The sequence below is a fragment of the Aethalodelphis obliquidens genome, unplaced genomic scaffold, assembly GCF_003676395.1.
Source record: "Aethalodelphis obliquidens isolate GAN/ISIS:26980383/991018 unplaced genomic scaffold, ASM367639v1 scaffold55, whole genome shotgun sequence".
Taxonomy (NCBI): Eukaryota; Metazoa; Chordata; class Mammalia; order Artiodactyla; family Delphinidae; genus Aethalodelphis; species Aethalodelphis obliquidens.
Window position 1 is genome coordinate 13,481,750 of NW_020837999.1, and position 23,374 is coordinate 13,505,123.

Consider the following 23,374-nt stretch of genomic DNA (forward strand, 5'->3'; position numbering starts at 1 on the left):
AGGGCCCCAACCCTTAACTCACCCACAGCCCTGGGAGACTTTGCAGCTGACACAGCTGATTCTTGATTTGGATTCCAAATTACCATCTGTCATGAGAGGCATCACAGGGCAGGTCTGACACAGACAGGCTAATGATCAGAGGGTGCTGGCAGGCCTGGGAGTGAGGTCACTACGTTTCTCTCTTTGAACCCTCCTCGCCTTGGAATCCACGAGAGACTTGATGGCATTGTTGGGGAAACAGTCCCAGACTAGAGGAGCTTTATTCAGATTAAAGACAACATATTCCTCCCAGTTTGCAATTCTAATTTCATCCTGTCTGAGTTGCATCCATTGCTGCCTCCACCCACCACACTGGTTATAAAAAGACCATCTCCAGATTGGAATGTCAGGAATGCAGATGTCACTGCACTTTGACAAGCTAGTTGTAACAGTGTTGTCATGGATCTCTGTAAGGGGACAGAGACAGAGGTAGTCAGAGATCAAGGAGAAAGGGCCCATGGAGGAAATCTGTGAATCTCACACACACAGAGAAAAAGTGAAAAACGGAGGTTGAAAATAAAGGGTGGATCCCAGTTTAGGTGATGTCTTCTGTCTGCCTGGATTAAAGTGGTCTCCAAGGGCTGGCTGGCCATAAGGCAATGACCAAGGAATCTTAGAGTCCAAGGGATGGCCTGGGTCGACAGATGAGGAAACAGAAGCCGAGAGGGTTGAAGTGATAGAATCAGGACTAGAACCCAGCTCTTCTGACTCCCGTCCTGTGCCCTTTTGTTAAACTAGACACTTTGGAGCCAACTGTGGAATGTGCCATAGCTGCAGCGGCAGTTTCTAGTCAAAGACCACAGACTTCTAACTCATAGGACTTTAGGATGTTGGAGCTGGAAGAGACTGAGGCTGTCGAATCTACCTCCCTCATTTTACGGGAGAGGCAAGGGAGGCAGAGGGGGAAAGTAACCAGTGCCAGAGCTCAGTGTCGGGGCCAGAACTGGAGCCCAGCACTCCTGAACCTGCAGGTTGACGTTACCATAACTGCAGAGAGATGAAGTAGGAATCTAGTTCTCTTTAGTTAGAGAGGTTCTGTTCCTGAAGAGCAAAGTAAACCCTGGGGTGGATCACGGACATAGGACACTCTTGAAGATCTCATCATAAAATGAGTCTCATAGTTTCAGGTGCGGCAAGGGAGTAATAGATTCTGTAAGAAATAGGAGTTTCAGGGTCAGGCCCATGAATTTCCCAGCCAGTGTGATCCTCATTCGCCTGCCCCTTGTAAATAGGGGGTTGCTCTTAGGATATTTCAGTCTGGAATCAGCAAACTACGGCTCCCAGGGCACATATGTTCCACCTCCTGTTTTTGCAAGTAAATTTTCTTGGAACACAGCCATGCCAATCCACTTCTGTATTACTTATGACTCCTTTCATGTTGCAATGGCAGAGTTGAATAGTTGTGACAGTATGGCTTGCAAAGCCTACAATATTTACTATCTGGCCCTTTACAGAAAAAGTTTGCCGATCTTGCTCTAGAGTTCCATTATTAGGTGTCTGTGAAGTGGGGTATGTTGATGTTCATGTTCACTGTGGCAGAAATCTTAGAGCAGCATACAGCCTGGACTGTCCATCATATGAATGGTGAAACAGAGCTAGCCCTGAGTATCTGGAGAAGTGAAAACTGTCCATTATTCCCTGAAGTTTAAGGAAAGGTCTGAATAACTAACGTCATTTTTCAATAAGCACACTTGGTGCATTTTAAAGCTCTCTTCTGTATGGTTCCCGGGAGATTGGAGTTCGCTGGGATCATGAGAAAAGAAAGGTTCTAGATTTGATTAATCAATAGGATCTGAGTTGTTTTCCTTTAAAATAGGCACGGACTAGTCCATTCTCCTTACGGGGCAGAAAAGGCTTATAATTAGATTATAATTCAAAACCAGCTGCTCACATGACCAAACTGAACGGCATTCCTGGTCAGCCTTGTGTCCTGGTAAAACAGGACAAGGAGGCTGTGTTTATGCCGTGGGGGGAGACCCTCCCTTCCCTTCATGGGTGGGAACCAGCAAAAATTCTCTGCTCCTCTAAGGACCATTGGGGATACAGGGAGGAGACGAGGTAGAGGGGAAACTGAGACACACATCTGTGCTTCCCACATCTGATCTCGGTTTACCTGTTGCTCAGCAGCCGGGCCCTACACCTTATAAATGTTGATTTTGATAACAGTTTGAAGTTCAAAGGATTTTTGGAAAACAAATGGATTCAGTTACATTACAAATAGATTCACTAGATTTATTTTTTAAGTCATGTGAAATTCAACCCATTTCAAAGTTTCATAAATAAATAGTTTCTTTGTTCTTTTGTTTTCTTTCCAGACCGTGACTCTGGTCCTTATTCACAAGTGCTTTTGTGAAAAGCTACTTAGGCCACCCTAGGAAATGAGCAGGCTGTGACCATCCCCTCCCTCTTTACATTTTTGGGCTAGGACCAGAGTATAAGCAGAGGCCCAGAAGCCCTAAGTGCAGCCCAACCTTCCCCTTTTCTTCCCGCACCTCCAAACAGCTGTCCTGGCCACCCATGGCCCCATACTCTTTGGGGAGTGGAAGAGGTCTGCTCAGGCCCTGGAAATGGACTTGGTATTGTTTGGGGAAGATAGTCCAGGTTCCTGGATGAACATCCAGAGGGGGGGGTGGATGGCCACTAGGTGTGTACACCCCCTTGGCCCTGTGGACTCCTCGCTCTGTGGGGAGGGGCACAACTGCAGGAAGCTGGAATGGGGTACCTCTAAAGCGGAGCTGTAGCACTGACTCTGAAGGCCCCACCCTGGGACTCAGCCAACAGTAGGGAAGATCCTGTGGTCTGTGGCTTCTCTCTCTTTTTGCCCCTTTTGCCTCATGCCTGGGATCATCATGGCTCATCACTGAATTAAACAACAAGAAGAAAAATATTTGAGCAAGGATGCTGATGTACTAGGAGGAGACCAGCTGTAGAGAGCCCAAGTTCTGGGAAGCCTGCCTTAGGTGGAACAATAACAATTGTTTTCCTATTCCAAGAACAGAGCATGTAGGAAGCCTCCCTCTCTGTAGGCAAGTGGGCTTCCAGCTGGAGCCAGTTCCTGCTGAGCTAAGAATACAAATACCACTAGCTCAGGTCTACAACCCACCCTGGACAGGATTGAGGCCCTCGGGTGGGAGTTTCCCAAAGCCTCTAGTCTCAGCCGTTAACCGAGTTCCCATTCTGTTCTATGGGTAGGAAGCTCTGTCATGCCTGGTTTTTGTCCCTGCAGATAACAACACCATCTCGGAACTCAGCTCCCTGCATGAGGAAGACAGCAGTTTCCGCCAGTCTTACCATCAGATGCGAAGCAAACAGTTCCCTGTGTCTGGGGACTTGGAAAGCAATCCTGACTACTGGTCAGGTGTCATGCGAGGCAGCAGCGGGCCAAGCCGGGGGCCCTCGGCCATGGAGTATAACAAAGAGGATCTGGAGAGCTTCAGGCACAGGTGAAGGTGGCTGTGGCCGGGCAGCGCTGGTGCTGGGCGTGAGGGGGCAGGAGCTGGGAGGCAGGGTGCACGTGAGGCTGCTGTGATCCAGCAGCATCTCTGTCTGCCCTTCTAGGTTATTCTGCCACGTCTCTCTGTGGGCTGTTGAACATCCCTTTCCCACATTTATTAAGCAAGGGAACACTTGGGACACCATGAGCAGAAGTAATCACTCAAGGCTCCTTGAAGAGGGTACTCTAGACCCCTTAATGAACCTTGTTAACATTTCTCTGCTCTTCTCACGTTTTATCCTATAACCTCTAAAAAACCCCACCCATCACCTCCATCATTTTTGATCATTTGTTTTCTGAAAGGTCAAGTGCCAAACGTGTTATACTGTTGCATTTGAGTCTCCTAATTCTAAAAGGGAGGTACTATTAATGTCCCCATTTTAAGTTGGGGAAACTGAAACTTACAAATGCTAAGGAACTTACCCTGGGTCACATGGCCAATGAATGTGGGGCGGCCAAGTTGTCTGTCCAGTTTTGTGTAGCCAGTGCCCACCGGACAGCACCTTCCCCACTCACCTAACCTGTATCTGGAGGGGCAGTAGATACTATTGCTTTTCTCTCAAAGTACCAACTGCAGGCTCCCTCTTGCCTGCCACCCCAAGAGGTAACTTGGCCTCGGCTCTGAGGAAGGGAAAGGCCTCTGTTTGTCACCAAATATTACAGGGACTCCGTGGGCCACTGCTGTGTGTACTGCAGGCCCACATCACCCACGCTGGCTTTGAGGGTGTGAGGAGTGAGTCAGGAGGCTGTCAACTAGAGGTCACATCGTAATGGCCAAAAGAAGGCCCAACGTGTGTTTCAGCACCGTGTAGATCACGAAGTATTTTTATCCACACAACCCCATCTTGATCCTTAACACTAACACTCGAGATGGGCATGGCCGCCTTGAGCTTGTTGTTTGTTGATTCTGAGGCGTGAGAGACGCCCGAGGTGATTCATCCAGCCAGGAGTGGAGCCGTGGTTCGAACCTCGGTCTCCTGACAGAGGCCCCAGACACGACAGGGGCCCTTAGATCCCCGCTCAAGCTCCCTGCCTCGCGCACGGCTTACCTGGACTGACCAGCGCCTCCTCTGCCCGCAGCCAGCAGCGCTCCAAATCCGAGATGCTGTCGCGGAAGAACTTCGCCACCGGGGTACCGGCCGTCTCCATGGACGAGCTGGCGGCCTTCGCTGACTCCTACGGCCCGCGGTCCCGCAGGGCGGACGGAAACAACCACGAGGCCCGGGGCGGGAGCCGCTTCGAGCGCTCAGAGGCGCGGGCGCACGGGGGCTTCTACCAGGACGGCTCGCTGGAAGAGTACTACGGACAGCGGAGCCGCAGCCGGGAGCCCCTGACCGACGCGGACCGCGGCTGGTCCTACAGCCCCCCGCGCCGGCGGCCGCCCGACGACGCACACCTGCCCCGCCTGGTGAGCCGCACGCCGGGCGCCGTGCCCAAGTACGACCACTCGTTCCGGGGCGCCGGGGTGGAGCGGCAGGCGCTGCCTGAGGGCGCCAGCCGCGGCGGCAGCCTCGAGACGCCGTCCAAGCTGAGCGCGCAGCTCGGCCCGCGCAGCGCCTCCTACTACGCCTGGTCGCCGCCGTCCACCTACAAGGAGGGAACGCCGCAGGGCGAAGAGGAGGACGCGCCCGACGACGCGCTGCCTCCCTACAGCGAGCGCGAGCTCAGCCGGGGCCCGTCCTACCGCGGCCGTGACCTGCCCTACCACAGCAACTCGGAGAAGAGGAGGAAGAAGGAACCCGCCAAGAAGACGGTGAGGCCCAGGCAGCCTCCACGGGGTCTGGGCGGGGAGCCAGCGTGCACTATCGCTGTCCAGGAGCCGCGGGGCTGGGGAGGAGGGAGAGCTGAGAAGGAGGGCCCTGCCCCAGACGCCGAGTGGGGCCCAGGTGGAGGGAGCGGGGCCTCCTGCTTGGGGAACGCAGGTGTCAGGCTGGTTTGTCCCCCGCTTCCCTTTATCCAGGACCAGGTGAAGTAAGTGAGTGTTGGCCCCTGGAGCATTGAAAAAAGGCAGAAGTAGCAGGTGCGTAGGTGTAGAGTATTCGAGAGCATTAATGACGAGCTTTAAGAAGCATTTAACATCAGGGTTTCGAGGGCTCATTACTACCACAGGCCTTTAGGTGGGCTTCTGAGGTCTGCGTGCAGACGATCTATGCTCTATGCATGCTTATGTGTGCCTTCCTCTCCATCCCTTATCCCTTTTAGGGTGAGGGTTTGTAACTTGCATCAAATGCCCCAAAGAGTCCACATTCCCGAGGTTAGTAGCCATCGGTGTTCATGAAGGACAGCTCACTTTTTTTTCCTTTGATGTTTTATTGAGTGTAAACTGTCCTATGCCCAGTATATGTGAAAGAAGTCTTTCAGTCCCTGCCCAGCTAATTGTCTCTTCTGTAAGTGGCCTTATTTAGACTTTGTTTTCTTTCTAAACGCCAAGAGCAGCTCGTTCCATCCCTCAGCCCCCAAATGTGACCTCAGAGGTTGTTGGGGGACAATCACAGATGTGGGTTCCCAAGGTGCCTTTGTACTCCAGAGGCCACTCTCCAAGCCTGGATGCTTCTGCCCCCTCCTCAGTTACCCCGCCTCTCCCGCCATTTTGTTTTTCATGATTCCAAGCTGCGCATTTTCTTTAGTGTGTAGTATGGGGAGAGAACATGAACAGAAAAAGGTTCTGGCATGATTATTAACCCCTCCAAAACAAAAACTGTGATGACCAAAGTACTGTGAGTAGGGAAGGAACCTTCAGGTGATATCAGGTTTATGGTACACCACCTGCACTACCTGTTGTGGAACAGTAAACATTGCAGTTATCCTTAAAGGGGTGAGAAGTTATTCTGTGGCCGTGGGACTAAGTTTCATGAGATGTATGTTGGCTTCAGCACCAGTTAAGGCTTAGGGACAGTAGTCACAAGCCTAATGAAATGCCCTAAAATTCAGGGTGTGCCAGGCTCTGAACAGGTGTGGACTCTGCCCAGGGAACCATCTGTTGTGTTGTGTTGGGTTTCTTTAATCAGGTTCTTCCTGCTCTTCCCCCAGAGTGACTTTCCAACCAGGATGTCCCTTGTGGTCTGATGTTTGTTTTCAAGACGACTCTCTGGATGACTAGAAATCAGAAGCAGAATACGGGAATAAGACACAAATCCAAGAAGCAGCAGGCCCGGGACCTTCTCTGGCCACCACCTTGGAAGATTTGCTGATCTTTGCTTTAGCAAGGGATGGGGGGCAGCCTTTCAGGAAGGCTGATTGCAAACCTCAGTGCCCATCTAACTAGTCTGAGAAACTTATCAAGAAAACAACTACGTGTGAGCACATTCCCACACATGGAGTTTCTCACCCACAGAGTTCATCCTGCCCAGTCTCCTTCCTTAGCCAAACCAGGATTCCTTTTCCAATTCTAAAAGGGAGTTAGCTCTGGACTGCTAACTTCCAGATAATGCCTATGCCTACAGTCTTCTTTTCTATACCTCCTGTGCTGTGCTTAGAGACAGAATTGATTACTACTATTAGAAGGAATTCACTGACAGCAGAAGATAGCTTCAGACAAAATATACCTTTTAGCCCCATTACCTCCCAGTCACTAGTCAATGACTGTTGTTACACTGAAATCAGGCCCGTGGTGAGCTCAGTGACAGTGACCTGTGGGACAATCACAGAAATGGCTTCAGTGTACTGTTCGAATGACAGTTCTTGAGTGGCTGGAACAAAGCAAGAGCTGTCGAAGTGGTATTTCTTCTTCCATCCTGAGAACATAAACTGCGTTTTCTCTTTTGGCACAGCAACGTCTGAGTCTTGGACATCAAGGGCTCTGCCTGTCCTCCCCTCTCCTGGACTCTCCACAGGTTTTGGTGCCACACACAGAGCCCTGCCTCCCTCTGCACTCTGATTAGGTTGTCATCAGGTGCCTTTTGATAAATGATTAAAATATACACATGAGGGCTTCCCTGGTGGCACAGTGGTTGAGAGTCTGCCTGCTGATGCAGGGGACACGGGTTTGTGCCCCTGTCCGGGAAGATCCCACATGCTGTGGAGCGGCTGGGCCCGTGAGCCGTGGCCGCTGAGCCTGCGCGTCCGGAGCCTGTGCTCCACAACGGAAGGGGCCACAACAGTGAGAGGCCTGCGTACCACCAAAAAAATAATAAAAAATAAAAAAATAAAGTATACACATGAAAGAGAAGAGGGAGAAAAAGAGGAGAAGACAGTAATGCAAAATAGAGAAGAATGAGAAGGAATCTAAGAAGAAAAGAATATATTGTCTCATTATAATTTGAATATGGGCCATTTCCCCCACAGACTCCCCTGGATCTTCTGTGTGTTTTATACTTTGTTTACCATGAGTTGTTCCTGCCATCCCAGCTTCGTCATTCCAGGACACCTGAGTGTGGGACAGGCATCCCTGGGCCTCACCAGGCTGCCACTCTAGATGCTCTTGGGAGATGAGAGATATTATCCTTCCTTTCTCAGGAAGGAACACTTCCTACTCCCACCCTTGCCTAAATGATAGATTTTGCCTAAATCCCAAAGCTAGATCTCTCTGGATTTTGTAATTTGTACAGATTGTGAAAAATGGCCACTCTTCCCTTTTCATCAAGAGGTGCAGTCTGTTTCTCAACCCCTTGAATCTGGGACTGTCCATGTGATTTGATTTGGCCAGTGGCCCAATAACAGATGTGACACAAGCAGAGACTTGACAAGTTCTTGTGCATGGGGCTTGTCCTCTCTTGCTGCTCTTGGGAAACTTGCAGCTACCACCAGGTGAATGAGCCTGGGCTAGCCTGCCACATGATGAGAGAAGGGGGCCCAGTTACCCCCATCACCCTAACTGGCAGCCTATCAACTCTCAACTGATTGCAAACACATGAGGAAGCCCAGCCGAGACCAAGAGAAGAACTGCCTACCTGAGCCCAGCCCACATTGCTGATTCCTACTCAAGGCATGAGAAGTTGGTGCACTCTTTAAATGTTCATTTCTCTTCAAGGAAAACCTGGCTTTTTCTTCTTGTCTGAATGTTTAGCCCTAAAACCCTGACTCCATCTAACCTTAGGTATCTCTCAGTCTCCACTTTCTTTGACAGACCTTCGTCAAAGCTCTTCATCCCACACTTTTATGGTGGGATACGTGGTTGGGTCAAATCACTGGAGGACGATGATGCTTGGCGCTATCCCTCTGCTCCCGGCAGCGGTCCATCCTCTATCTATGGCTCCATGGACAACCTCTGAAAAAGGCTGCTTCTTCAGCATCTCCTCGGTCTCTCCAGAACTGTCTGACTGGAGCTAGGCCCTTTTCTCAGAGTACCATTCCTCTGGTATCCATTTAATTCATGGCATTTCCAAACCAGTCCTATGTGTGCAAGGAAATAAAGAAGTGGCTAGGTGAGGGTCAGAAGGGTGAGTTGTTATCATTGCCTGGGGGAGAACTGGCCCTGCCAAAGGACTTCACAGTGGCCTTGGCCTGTGTGAGCGGAGCCAGAACAGTTCAGCCCAGTGCTGGCACTTCCAAGGGCTGGAAGACACAAGCCATAACCCTGGTGCTGAGTTTTAGACTTGCTGGTGTCCCTGGCCTCTGAAAGCTTTAGCTCTAGTCTGTCTTTTTGGGCCCCGATTCCGATGGAAAAGATGATTAAAACATCGTTTCTTAGTCACCAGCTTTGGATTTCAACTTGCTCAGGCAATTTTAGAGAATCTTGGGTAGCTGCGGTAGCTACTCTCTCGTTATACTGAGCACTGTGTCAGGCTATTCACCACCAAAGAGCCCCATAGCACCAGCCGCAGAGACCAAAAATACTGCTTTTATTAGTCAGGGGCATGTACGATTTTGGTGAACGTTGAAGGGAGCCATGGGAAAGAATTATTAAAATTGGAAACCTGCAGTCCCCAAACAACAGAACTACAGACAGACAATAAAAAATACAAAGATGATAACAGGTTACTGAAATAACCTGGGGAGATGGGACCAGGTTGTCCTCTGAAGGGCTGCATAAATCACTCGGACCTCCAGGCCTCCAGTCGAGAGAGAAAACAGTCATTTCTGGGTACGTGGCCAGGAGATAAGGTTGACTGGACAAGTAAAGGCAAACTGGCCATCCTCGGCACCCCAGCTTTTCTCAACACATCCTTCTGTTTATTCTCCCCTAAATAGTCTGTCCTGCATAGGAAGTGCTTATACATGTGAGCTTCCTTCCTAGGTGTTATTGGGGGTACAAGATAAGACTTGTGTAAGACTTGGTCTCCATCCATGGGGACCCTGCCATTGAATAGGGGGAATAAGACATGCCCAAGAAAGAACTGGGAGATTTTATGCATATAATATGAAATATTGCTATGGATAAATTACAACAAACCCAGAGAATTAAAGGTTTTTCATTTAAATGGGTATATTTTGATATTTGTGTTGTGTGTGTTTGTCCATCCATACCATTTAAAGATATGCGCAGTGATCTGAAAAGCCAATATTAAAAAGTCTGAGCTGAAAGAGGTGAGTTAGGATGGGGAGGGTTGAAAAGCAGAGGCCCCAGTGGGATGACGCATGAGAGTGTTTGCCTGAGTCAGGGACGTGTTGGATGAGGGGGCATGGAGGCAGGTGGCAGGTAGATGAACTTCTCTAGGCCATGCAGAGACTTATGAGGAAGCTGGGGACATTTGTTGGACCTAGTGCTCATGGGGGAGCTCTCCAGGGGTTCAGTTCTGCAGCCACGAGTGTTGCTGTCCACCTCCACTAATGCAGAGAATGTCTTGCAGAGATGATCGGCCTCGTCTCCATTCTCTGCACCTGGCACGGGACTGTGCAAACTGGGCATGAGAAGTGGCTGCCACTCTAGCCCACAGCTCTCCACGCTGAAAAGACCTAGCCACATCTGTAAATATTTCTAAGTAGTCTGAAAGACTTCCTATAGGTTATCTGATGAGACCTTAGGCAGCCTTTGAGAGAGGCTAAGGTCACAGATAGTGTTGTAACTCACCCCCTCTTTTCTTTATAGATGGAGAAATAAGCCATCGCTGCCATTAGTGAAGTCAGAACCCTAACTGGGTCTTTTCTGTTGGATCAGTGTTTCCCCAGGTTGCCTAACCATAGGAATTACTTGATTGCTGTTGAAAATTATTGTTGGGCCCTGCCTCGGAGATTGACGGGGTGGGTCTGGGGCTAGGATTTGTACTTTTTTTTTTTTTTTTTTTCCTCTCCCGTTGCAGAGCACAGGCTCCGGATGCGCAGTCTCAGCGGCCATGGCTCACAGGCCTAGCCGCTCCGCGGCATGTGGGATCTTCCCGGACCGGGGCACGAACCCGTGACCCCTGCATCAGCAGGCGGACTCTCAACCACTGCGCCACCAGGGAAGCCCAGATTTGTACTTTTAACATGTATTTCAGGAGAGTCCTATGATCACCTGTATTTGTGAAATCTTACACTAGATCATACCTCATCATGTGCCCCAGAACACTTGGTCGTGAGGCTTCCTCAGGCTTCGAAATTTTTTCTTCAAATGTCCTGGTGAGGTCGCTCGTTCTCGCTTGGGACTGGCAGTACCGAACCCCCCAGCAATCTGGCTACGATGGTGGTGACTGGCTCGCCAGTGTCCAGGGGTAGGAGAACGGTGTGAGGCAGAGAGAAAGGAGGGCTAGGAACATGCCCCAGAAGGCTGTTCCAGTTGTTCCCAGTCCTTGAATAGAGATCCTGTTGTGACAATCTCAGATCTGAGAACAAGAATTACAGGTAGTTTTCTCATTCCCTTGATGTCATTCTGAGCAAAACTTAGATCATGAATAGAAAGAAAAGAGACCATTGGGGAACTGGCAAAAATAAATCACTTTTTGAAGCATTCAAATCTTCAGCCTGGCCGGTCAACACCTACCTCCGCCTTTAGACCCAAAGTGGGATGGGCAAGAATCTACGTTATATATCCTTCCAACATCAGATTTAAATGCTGCCACAATCTTACAGGGGTTTGAAATTGATTTATAAGATGTACAGATCCAGATTCACCAAAATAGGGGCCAGGTACTTAGAGAAAAAAGTGCCTAGTTTTTTCCCACCAGTATCCTTCCTCTCTTCACCTGGGAAGCCGCTCCGTGAAGCTCCAAGTAAGGGGCTTTTAACAACAGAGAGGAGCAAGGATAGCGTGGAGCTGCTTTAAGAAGCAGCCTGAGCTTTAGCACTGCCTGAGGGTGGTAAGAATAAAGTTTGTATTATCTTTCTGGTATAGCGCTGTTTACAGACCACTTTCACATGCATTATCGCATTTGACCCTCACAGTGACCCCTGTGGGAGAGGCAGGGTGGACGTGGTGGTCCCATCAGACAATTGTAACACTGAGGCTGAAAAAGGCTAAGTCATTTGCCTATAGTCAAGTAAGTTTTAAAATCATAGAGCCAGGCCTTCTGACCATCTGTCAAGGGTTCTTTCCAATTCCTATAATACCCGTGGAGTGGAATCAGCCCAGCATCTGGGGAGAAGAGTCCTGGATGCAATGCTCACTCATGGCATCACCAGGGTGAAGCTATGGAGACAGGCACTGTGGCTGCTTCATCCTCCTAAGCACTGGTCCTCAAATACTGCTCTAAGAGGGAGTCAGCTCTACTCAAGGAGACTTTCATTTTCATTAGCGATGCTGGAGGGGAAAAGGCTTTGATCAAAATGTGCTTCAGATTTTAGAGTCCTTCCTGAAGAGGAACTTCTGCGCCAAACTACAAATTCATCTAGACTCAGAATTCCGGGGCTTGGGGGTGACCTGCCTGGAATGAACTATCTGTCATCTTCACTACATTTGGGGATTTAAGGTAGAACTAACAGGGGCCAGATATAGAGGTAGCCAATACAGCAGTTCAGTTAATAGTTATGTTAGGGTTTCTTGGTGAGGCTGGATACAGGTCCATGTCGTCTGGCTCATTCCTTCTAGGGAGGCTAGAAGAGATACAAACTTGCCTCTTACCTTGGCTTTCAGAAAAGCCACTCTATTAACAAAGGTATTGGGCACTATCCAATGAGAATTTACCTTGTGGGAATAAAGGAAAAGGGAGTAGAAGGAGCAACAGGACAAAGAAAGGTCAGAAAGCTGCTTCATGAGAGTCACCTGCCCAGTTATTTTTGTGGCATCAAAACTGAAATATTTGTATCACTGTCGCCCATGACTTTTCTTCAGTGTCAAACATACAAAGTGAATTTGTAACGTTTAAACTAAATAAAGCATTTTCACCTACGCTGGTTATGAAGAACTCATGATTTAGCACAACTATGCTTAATCATGATCTGACATTAAATGACCTCAGCAGGGGAAAAAAAAATCATACGATACATGACCTCCTCAGGTTGTTTTAAGCACTGTAATGGGGAATGAATACTGTGGGACTAGAGGCAAGTACTGACAGAGTGTAATGTATGTTTTTATAGATTTTAATAAGCTACGGCCCAGATACATTCTTTGGCCACTCTCACCACTCTCCACAGACCGTCTGACACTCAGGAGTTGAGGAGTGGGAAAGATGATTGGACGAATGGGATGGTTCTTAGCTCATTTTCAAGAAGGGTCCAAGCATTTGCCTGCTAGAAATGGCACTTGGGGAAGGGAGGAAGGAAACTATTTGTGGGAAGACATTTTAAGTTCTGAAGAGATTTGAAAAATTCCACAGCATCATAATTTAGAGAAGGCAACTTAAAACTTTTGTTAGCAAAGGAAGTTATAAGTACCCCCAGAGAACAATTAATCCTCTCTTCTTGGCCAGGCCCTCTCAAGGGACTTCCAGACTTTAGGGCTCTGGTTGAATGGAAAATTTGTCCTTGCTTGAAGCATCTGGACTCAGTTTTCTTCTTTTAATGGTTAACTTTAAAATGTTCACATGTAGATTTAATTTAAAGTTAGACACTGAAACAGTTTAACTCTGATTACCTCCTCTGAACTTTCTGTGATGTTATCCATTGCTTTAATTCTATCTTGCTTTTCAGCTTTTATAAAATACGGTGTTTGACTTATAAAGTGTTCGTTTAGAATCACCTACATGTTTTTTCTACACATCTTTTCTTCCTGCATTTCAGATCTGCTTTTGAAAACGTCTGCATTCTATCCGAAGGAAGTTTTCTTTAGTGATGGTCTATTGGTAGGATACTCTGTCAGTTTGTATTTGTTTCAGACAAAATCTTTACTTCATTCTTGTTTTTGAAAGATAATTTTACTGAGTATACAATTTTAAATCAATAGTTATTTTCTCTTGGCGCACTGAAGATATTATTCCACTCCCTTCTGCTTTTGTTGTTGCTTTGGAGAAGCCAGTTACCAATCTAATTGTCCTTCCTTTGCAAGCAATCTGTCTTGTCTCTCTGGCTATTTTTAAGATTTTCTTCTTTTTTCTAGTGTGTGTGTGTGTGTGTGTGTGTGTGTGTGTGTGTGTTGTTTGTTTTTGTTTTTGCTTAATCAACATGTGACCAGTTGTGGATTTCTTTTTACTTATTCACATTGGGATTTGTTGTGCTACCTGAATCCATGGATTTTTCATTAATTATGGAAAACTCTCAGCTATTAACATGTCAAATATTTCTTCTCCTCTTTAAACTCTCTTTTGAGAATTCCAATTGAATGTATGTTAGACCTTTTCATTCTATTCTACATATTGCTTAAATCTATCTTTTGTATTTTTCATCTCTATCTTTCTGTGGTCTCTTCTGGGTAATTCCTTCAAGTTTATCTTCCACTTCACGACTTTTCTCTTTAGTTTCCCCTAATCTCCTTCCTTTGAGTTTTAATTTCAATTAATACATTTTTATAAATTTTTCATTTATAAAAATTCAATTTAATTCTTTTTCAAATCTGCACAGTCATTGACGATAGTGTTTTGTTCCTTACTGTTGTATACAGTTCCCTCTTATTTCTTTGAATGTATTAAATGTACTAATTTTATACTTTCTACCCAATAATTCTAATATCTGCAGTCTTTGTGGGTCTAATTTTGAAGTTTCTTACTTCTGCTAACTCTCACTCATGGTTTCTTGTTTCCTTATATGTTTTGTAGTTTTTGATTGTGAATTCATGTTTGGTAAAATGTCATATTGTATTGATGCCAGTCAAGAAAGACCTTTCTTGCTCCTTACCTGTCCTCATTCTCTCCATAATAACTCCACATCTACATACATATACACAGCAACCCTGGGGGGTCCAAGAAGAAGTGATTGAGGGAAGAAGCAGTGGAAGTGCTTAATGGGGAAAATCTAGAAGGTACATGCATTTCTCTCTAATGCAAGCTTCTAGAGTAAAATGAGCCTACAATGGGGAGAGCAAGAAACTTTAACTTTACAAATTGTCCAGTTTGATCATTATAAAAGAATTATTATTTTAATTATGGGAGTAAGACTATTTGGGCGAGTTAAAAGTGGGCAGAATGCCATGTATTATTCAAGAGTAACCGAAGAAATTATGGATCTAGATTTCATTCAAGAAGCAAGGAAGGAGTAGACCCATAGTATGGATTAGAATTAGGTAGTTGTGGGGAAAAATCAACTATTTTACATTTTAACCCTACTGATTTCTGTTTGCTTAATGTAAAAGTCATATTTTTATATACATTCAATTCAAGAAATAAAGAAGTAGGCTGATTTCAGTCAGTCTCTGAAAAAAATCTTGGTAGAGACATCCTAATAATACTCATCACACCATTTGGGTGAAAGTTACATTTCTGCTGAATTGGTATTAAGCATTTCCTGAATGCTCATCAGGTGGCCTGAAATGACTCACCAAATATGGCAGGAGGTGTAGTTGGTAGCTAGCAAGTTGCTCAGAGAAGGGGAGTGAGTTAGCCTGACGCGCCATCTAGTGGCACACATATAAAGGAACGCCTCTAGTGCTAACTTTCCAGGACTCAAGGTATTGAAGTGTGCCTCAGTGTCTAAGAGTTGTATCCTTAAAAAGTTGTGTATGAATTCACTTATGGAAAATCAAATTAAGTGCATTAGGAGTTCTTTATTTGGAAGTGATGAGTCCTTCCGTATGTTTTGCAAGTTTAGATCTTTCCATGTTACAGTTTCAGGGTAAACTTCTGTGGGTACCACTTGGGGAAAACCTCATGTTTCTTGCTTGGTACGAAGTGGAAATGAAGCACATTCCTCCCTTGATTTAAAGCTATTTTAATGTGTTCTTTTTTAACACCATTGAAATATAAGTACTGAAGTCAGCTCAGACTCAGATGCTACAGAATTACAGTGAAGTCAGTTTCTCATTAACAAGCAAAAATTCTGTCACTGAACTGTGCAACCAAAGGATTTAAACCGTCCATTCCCTGGCCTTTGACTGTAAAAAAATGAATCAATCTCTCTCTCTCTTTCTCTCTCTCTTATTCTCGCTCTCACTCTTTTGCTCCGTCTCTAAAAAAAACAAGCAGAGAAGATTCCATAGTCTCTTACATTAAAACACTTTATATAAAAAACAATCCTTGCTCTCAAGAGATGTTTTCTTATATTTTGTTTACATATCTTGTGCTGCAGCCCAGCACCAATGTATTCCTGGCTTGTTTTGTTTTTTCCTGAGATGTTCAGTCTCCAATAGAGGAAAGCCAGAGAGAGAGAGATGCCAACTTCTTCTTTTTTTTTTTTTTTGCAGTACGCGGGCCTCTCACTGTTGTGGCCTCTCCCGTTGTGGAGCACAGGCTCCGGACCTGCAGGCTCAGCGGCCATAGCTCATGCCAACTTCTTTTTAGCACTGTTCTTATAAAAGCCCTTTGCTCAGCTGAATGGAATTCATTTATAATGGACATTAGTACCATCCCCTCTCTCCCATAACCTCTTGGTGTTGCTGTAGTGGTTCAGGCAACTGGCTTTTCTTACTCCTTCATGCCAGAGAGACAGCCACTGAAGTTCCAGCTGAAGTTGCTTTCTTTTTGCAGCAGTATGAGTCAAAAATCTTTTGGTTGCAAATGACAGAAGCCCAGCTCAGGCTAGCTTAAGAAAAAAAAGGAAGAGATGGAGGTTGTGTATCAGAAAGATCCTGGGATAGATCATGGGATGGAAGAAGAGCTGTAGGAACTGAGGGAAATCTGGGTGGTGATGTATTCAGGTTCTCTCCCTGTCTATCACTCACATCTGTTTGTCTTTTTATATCTACATTTTTCTCCCATTGAGGACAGACCTTCTCTACAAGGCAGGAATATAGTCACTAGCAGTCCAAGAGTCACAATTTTCCAGCTCACATGGCCCCAGATAGGTGAAGGGTCTTACCCGTGGGAACAATCTTGGGGAAAGGCTGTGACTGACCCATACAGAGTTATGTGCCCATCTTTGAGCTCATCCTTGTGGCCAGAGAGATGGCAAGTCCGTTTATGACTAGAAGGATGAGACTCAGTGATGGACTGGATAGTGGGATAAGAACATTTCTCCAAAGGAGGGAGGGATGTGTTATGAATAGAAGTAGGAAAAGGGTTGCTGGGCAGACAGAATACCATAACAACGGGCGTCCACTACTGCATGCTGAAATATTCTTCTCCTACAGTCATGGAGCCTTGAACACCCCTCAGGTGTAATATCCCTATCCAGGGCATTAGGGGGCTGTTTTCTTTGCAATTCAGTGAAAATTCTCACCAGAGCCTTCCACACATGGGTGTATCTCCTTGGGTACACTCTGCTCATTCTAAGTTGAGAAATCTTTCTCTGCGTCACTGCCTTAGTTAAAACTTTTCATCTCTTTCCTGGGTTAGTCTAATATCCCCCTTTCTTCTCTCCCACCTCCAGTGTTGTCCCCTAATAATTCACCTTCTACTTTGTTGTCAGGAGTTCTAGCTAGTTTCAAGAGAAATACTTGTTCGGCAAAGTGCCTTCTCCTTTCCTCTCCAAGCTCTGCAGAACTGGGGACTTCTAGTCTCCCTACCCATCTCTTTATTTTTTTCTGTACTATCAGGAGAGGAGAACTAACTGGATTCCTGAGAATCCCTGCAGCTCACCGGGCCACACTTCACGTGTAAACGTGAGTGTTCACGGACCCCACGCTCTCTTTTCTGGTCCCACATCCTCTTTCATTTCCTGTCTCAGGGTGACCAGCACCTCTGTGCTTACTTCCCTCATGGGAGGGCACAGTTGGGTAGAGTCATCACTAGGCATCTTGGCCTCAGACCAAAGCTGCATTCTCTCACAAGGTTACTGGAAACCCTGCAGTTAGAGAGATATTTGTCCCTCGGAGCCCTCATTTGACTTGTACTCTTTGTGTACATGTATGTGGCATTGGTCATGGGCAAACAGGGCTGTGCCACCCCAAACCTCTAATGGTACAGAGGACATTTGTTGACCAAAAAATATTTGTACATGCTATAGAAAGTTTATTGATGTATGTATCTGTACATATAAATTTTACGTTAGATTATGTGACTTTAAATATATCTTTTCCAAAAATTCATTAATTGCTTCTAGGCAACCAATATCTCATACCCATCTGACCATAGATTTACACTTTCCATTCCAGCATTTGACACAGAAATTCAAACAAAATACTGAACACGTTTTAACAAATTTAGAGCAGCAGTTTCTCGAGGGGAAAAAATCCATTTATTAAGAGATATTCTCTCAAAGAAAAGCAAACACCATGTCCGAGGCCTCCGCATGAGGACAACTTGGAGAGCGCCCCTAGAGATTCTTCAGATTTAAATAACTCAATACAACGAGGGTGGATTTTCACCATGATCCAACCTCTCGTCATTCAGAGCAGGCCTTGGGGCGTTTTCAAAAGGAAACCTCTTCTCCAGGCATTTGAGGGCTCTTGTGTCCACTTTCAGTGCTTCAGAAGGCAAAGTCTTCAAGAGCTGGCAAACAGCTCTTCATCACAGCAGATGCATCTCTCATTCCAAGAAACTTATCAACACATTTTTTTTTTGCTCTCAAGGAAGTTTGAAACCAAATAAAATATTTTCAATGCTTGACTTATGGAGACCTGGGTTTTGTTTTGTTTTGTTTTGTTTCTTATAAGGCTGCCAAATGCTCCTGAGAGCATTAGAAAGAAAGTATTAGAAAGAAAGTATTAGAAAGAAAAAAGTCTACCTAAAGACTCTCACGGTAAGAATTGTAAGGGATAAAAGGGAACTACTTAACTCTGGCTTGTGGTAGCAGGCACCCTGACAGTAGGCAGTGCTGACCCACACAGAGGACTGGGTGCTGGGGCACTGGGCTGTGTGCCCTGAACTGGGTGGGTGCTGGAGCCCCTGGATCCAGGCAAAAATTTTGTCAGCACCTAGATCATCCAAGAGTGACAGCTGAACGCTCTCACACAAGCCATATCACACCTTGATAATGACCCTCAGTTACAAAATTCCAGATGTGTAAATATTTCCTAATCAGAAAACTGAAATAAATAAATACATATTTCCTAATCAGAAAAGTGAAATTACAATACCCGGCAAGGCCAAAGTCTGACTTTGTCACACCCTGCTTAAAACTTTTCTGGCTCTCCACAGTCTTCTTGACACAAGGTCAAGTGCCTTAGAAAGTACACAAGGCTCTCTGTGGTCCAACCTCTTCCTGCCATTGCAGCTTCACTGCCAATTTCTACTTCAACTTCTCTTTTTTCTTTGCTGTGCTCTCATATGCAGAATCATTAGGAGCACTTGAATGCACTGTGTTGTTTTGCATCTCTGTGCCTTTATTGCAGAATGCCTTCCTCACCCTCTTTGGGCACCTCCTTACACATGTTTTAAGATTCAGTTTGGGTGTCACATCCTCTAGGAATCCCTGCTCCCACCAGGCTGAGCTAAAAGCCCCAGTTCCCTGCTTCCCCGGAAGTGTTCATCCTGTCGCTGCACTCAACGTGAATTCAAAAGAATCCCTTTTTGTGTCTGTCCACCCACTGAAATCCAAGTACTTTGAAAGTATGCTTTTTCTATCTCCTTCAGATCACTATGGTGCGTGGTACACAATAAGTTCTCCATCGTTAGCTGAACTAAACCAAAGTGGGATCATGTTATGATATTCTGAAAGCTCTGATCGCAGGAGGGCTGGAGAGCAGTCACTCCCATGCTGGTTGAATATGCCCAAACCCTTCCATATCCAGGTCACTGCTCAGCCAGGACAGACGACCTCAGTCACCTTGAGGGTTTCCTCCTAGCCATACGCTAAAGCAGAGGTTGGAAAACTTTTGAAAGGGACTTGCCAAGATACTGGTCCCTTTCTCAGTGACATGTAAGCCTAGAGGGGTTTGGAGGGCAGGAGATGGGGATTGTGTTCACCTATAAGCCATGGGCGAGAGGCCGAAGATTTTGGAGGTAGAAACACCTGAGGCCCTATACTGGCTGCCAACCTCAGCTGTTCACTCCAACTGAGGATTTATATCCATAGAGGGTTTTGATGCTGTTGTGACTGAGACATGAAAGAAGTTACCAGTCTCTAGGCCACAAGCTGTTTGTGTGTGTTTTCATCAGCACCTAGACCAGCCATTACTATCCCCAAGCTCGTGAGAACCACGAAGTATTATAAGTTATATATCCAAGACAGAGATATCAGGATTGGACAACTCAGGAGGGCCTGGAAGACATCCTGTCCAGGTAGTGGGGAAGATGGAACACTGAGCTACTAGAGAAACCTACTCAGGCTCTGACCTCCTCTGGGTCTGCTCCCTTCCTCTCCACCATATCGGAGCCTCAGTTTCTTTTAGTCTAAAAGGCAACAAATCAATGTGACAGGCAGAAAATATCAGTGTTATGAGCACCTCTTAACCTCTTTCTCTTTCAGTGTACACCATATTGGGAACAGCCAGCTCAGCATCTGCAATTTGTGATATAAAACGAGGTAATGAGTGAAGGCAGAGCCCAGAGGATCCTGGTCTGGCTCAGTGGATTCACATGGAATGAGCAGAGTGTGGGAGAGAAAAGGGTAAAAGATAATGGTCAAGATGAGCTAGGAGATTTTGGAGAGGGGGAAGGAGATTTGGGATGTAAGGTCTTGAGGGAGATATGAAAAGAATATTTTAAAGATTTTATTATTTTATCTGTTATGAATGAAATCCCTTCTGGCATTTTTGAGGAACTTTAGTATGTGTTAAACTGCTTATAGCAGAATTTTTAAATATCCCTTCTTAGCAAGATCTCTGTCTTGTCATCTAGCACAAAGGGATTTTTTGGTGGCTTCTTTGAGGAGGTGTTTCCATGCTTAGCATGAAAACCAGGGGAAGAAAGGACAAGATGCCCTATTGTGTAAGTGAAGGATGGAGGACTGATGGTTTTGGAGATGAGCTCCAGAGAACAGCCCCTGGATCCCCAGCAATCTTCCCACATTGCAGAGCCTCTCCCTGACTCCTATCATCAGCCCTGGCTGTCTGGAATATTACTTCCTATTTCATACAATTTTAGATTGTTCCATGGCATGTTTATGTACATTGCTATCTGATTCATAACAAATCTGTGAGGAAAGCATAACAGGCATTTTTGTCCTCTGTTTTACAGATGGGAAAATGAGATCACAAAGAGGGGAATGACTTTCTTGAGGTAATTTTTAAAAAGACAACAGACATTGGAACTAGCACCCAGGTATCTTGAAGCCTGGTTCATTAATCCACATGACACTTAATTCTTTTTTTTTTTTTAATTTCTCCTTACTTCTTTTTTTTTAACATCTTTATTGGAATATAATTGCTTTACAATGGTGTGTTAGTTTCTGCTTTATAACAAAGTGAATCAGCTATAGGTATACATATATCCCCATATCCCCTCCCTCTCGGGTCTCCCTCCCACCCTCCCTATCCCACCCCTCTAGGTGGTCACAAAGCACCGAGCTGATCTCCCTGTGCTATGTGGCTGCTTCCCACTAGCTATCTATTTTACATTTGGTAGTGTATATATGTCCATGCCACTCTCTCACTTCGTCCCAGCTTACCCTTCCCCCTCCTCATGTCCTCAAGTCCATTCTCTACAACTGCATCTTTATTCCTTTCCTTCCCCTAGGTTCTTCAGAACCTTTTTTCTTTTTTTAGATTCTATATACATGTGTTAGCATATGGTATTTGTTTTTCTCTTTCTGTCTTACTTCACTCTGTATGACAGACTCTAGGTCCATCCACCTCACTACAAATAACTCAATATCGTTTCTTTTATGGCTGAGTAATATTCCATTGTATATATGTGCCACATCTTCTTTATCCATTCATCTGATGATGGACACTTAGGTTGCTTCCATCTCCTGGCTATTGTAAATAGAGCTGCAATGAACATTGTGGCACATGACTCTTTTTGAATTATGGCTTTCTCAGGGTATATGCCCAGTAGTGGGATTGCTGGGTCATATGGTAGTTCTATTTTTAGCTTTTTAAGGAACCTCCATACTGTTCTCCACAGTGGCTCTATCAATTTACATTCCCACCAAGAGTGCAGGAGGGTTCCCTTTTCTCCACACCCTCTCCAGCATTTATTGTTTGTAGATTTTTTGATGATGGCCATTCTGACCGGTGTGTGGTGATACTTCATTGTAGTTTTGATTTGCATTTCTCTAATGATTAGTGATGTAGAGCATCCTTTCATGTGTTTGTTGGCAATCTGTATATCTTCTTTGGAGAAATGCCCATTTTTGGATTGGGTTGTTTGTTTTTTTGATATTGAGCTGCGTGAGCTGCTTGTATATTTTGGAGATTAATCCTTTGTCAGTTGCTTCATTTGCAAATGGTTTCTCCCATTCTGAAGGTTGTCTTTTTGTCTTGTTTATGGTTTCATTTGCTGTGAAAAAGCTTTTAAGTTTCATTAGGTCCCATTTGTTTGTTTTTATTTCCATTTCTCTAGGAGGTGGGTCAAAAAGGATCTTGCTGTGATTTATGTCATAGAGTGTTCTGCCTATGTTTTCCTCTGAGAGTTTTATAGTGTCTGGCCTTACATTTAGGCCTTTAATCCATTTTGAGTTTATTTTTGCCCATGACACTTAATTCTTGCTTCATAAACAAGTGTAGAGATTGTGGAAGCACATATTAAAAGGGAAGTGCAGTGAAAAAGCAACATAAATTAAAGGAGCTGGGAACATTGAGTGTCCATTAACCCAGGGCTGGAGGCTGATGGCCAGCTCACATGGGATGCTGGGAAGGACTTACAGACCCACTGGCAGTGAACAATGGAGAATTAAATCCCAAGAGAGGTCTATAGACTGGGGCAATGGGCCATGTCTAATAGAATAAATTTAAGAGGAATAAATGCAAAGTCTTAAATTTTGATCTAAATGATAATTGCACAGGATGAGATGGGGAGAAATTGCTTAGGATCCTTTTATCTTCTTACTCAATTTGTTTTCAAAAGGGTTTGTTGGGCACCCATCATGTCTACATGATGTTCTTGACCAGATAACTTCAGTAAACAAGAACCAGACAAATAAAGCCCTGTTCTGCTGGAGCTCTGATTCCAGTGAGACAGACAGCCAGTATGGAGATAAAGAAATGATTTCATACAAGTATCAGTGTAATGAATAAAATAAAGCAGAGTTACAGACATTAATTATTAAGAGGTAGGACAATAGTAGAAGGGTGGTCAGAGAAGCCCTCTCTAAGGAGGAGACATTTTCAAGCTGTTACCTGGAGGATAAGAAGGAACCTATATTGCAAGGATCACTGGGCAGCGTTCTAGGCAAGGGAAAGCAAGTGCAAGGGGATGTAGGTAGGAAGGATTTCAGGATGTTTGAAGGACAGAAAGGAAGACACTGTGGCTCAGATTAGTGACCTAGGAAGGCAGCAGGAGATGATGCTGGAGTGCCTGCAAGGGCCAGGGCATGTAGGCTTTGAAAGCCACAATAAGCATGGCACACTGCTAATCATCCTCCCAAAATCTATTCTCCTTTTCCTCCTGGGCACAAGACTTTAATCTGGACACCTCGCCAGACACAGTTTCCCAGCCTTCTTTTTGTGAGGTGCAGCCATGCCACCAATGTTATTGCCAA

General features: G+C 45.5%; 2 protein-coding genes across 4 annotated transcripts in view; one reads left to right on the top strand and one right to left on the bottom strand.

Annotated features, from left to right (window-relative positions):
• Window positions 1-4,696, bottom strand: part of MAEL (maelstrom spermatogenic transposon silencer) — a 143,727-nt gene extending 139,031 nt beyond the window's left edge. For 2 of the 3 annotated variants that reach the window (XM_027086438.1, XM_027086437.1), the window contains exon 1: window positions 4,582-4,696. The gene's annotated coding sequence lies outside the window, so the exon portion shown is untranslated. The remainder of the gene's footprint in view (window positions 1-4,581) is intronic. The other variant, XM_027086439.1, reaches the window with a different exon arrangement.
• ILDR2 (immunoglobulin like domain containing receptor 2) overlaps window positions 1-7,535 on the top strand; it is a 42,140-nt gene extending 34,605 nt beyond the window's left edge. Inside the window, exons 8-10 of the mRNA XM_027086458.1 lie at window positions 3,266-3,482; window positions 4,613-5,285; window positions 6,563-7,535. Of these exons, the coding sequence (XP_026942259.1) occupies window positions 3,266-3,482; window positions 4,613-5,285; window positions 6,563-6,598 (926 nt within the window). The 3' untranslated portion in view covers window positions 6,599-7,535. The remainder of the gene's footprint in view (window positions 1-3,265; window positions 3,483-4,612; window positions 5,286-6,562) is intronic.
• The last annotated feature ends 15,839 nt before the right edge of the window (window positions 7,536-23,374 follow it).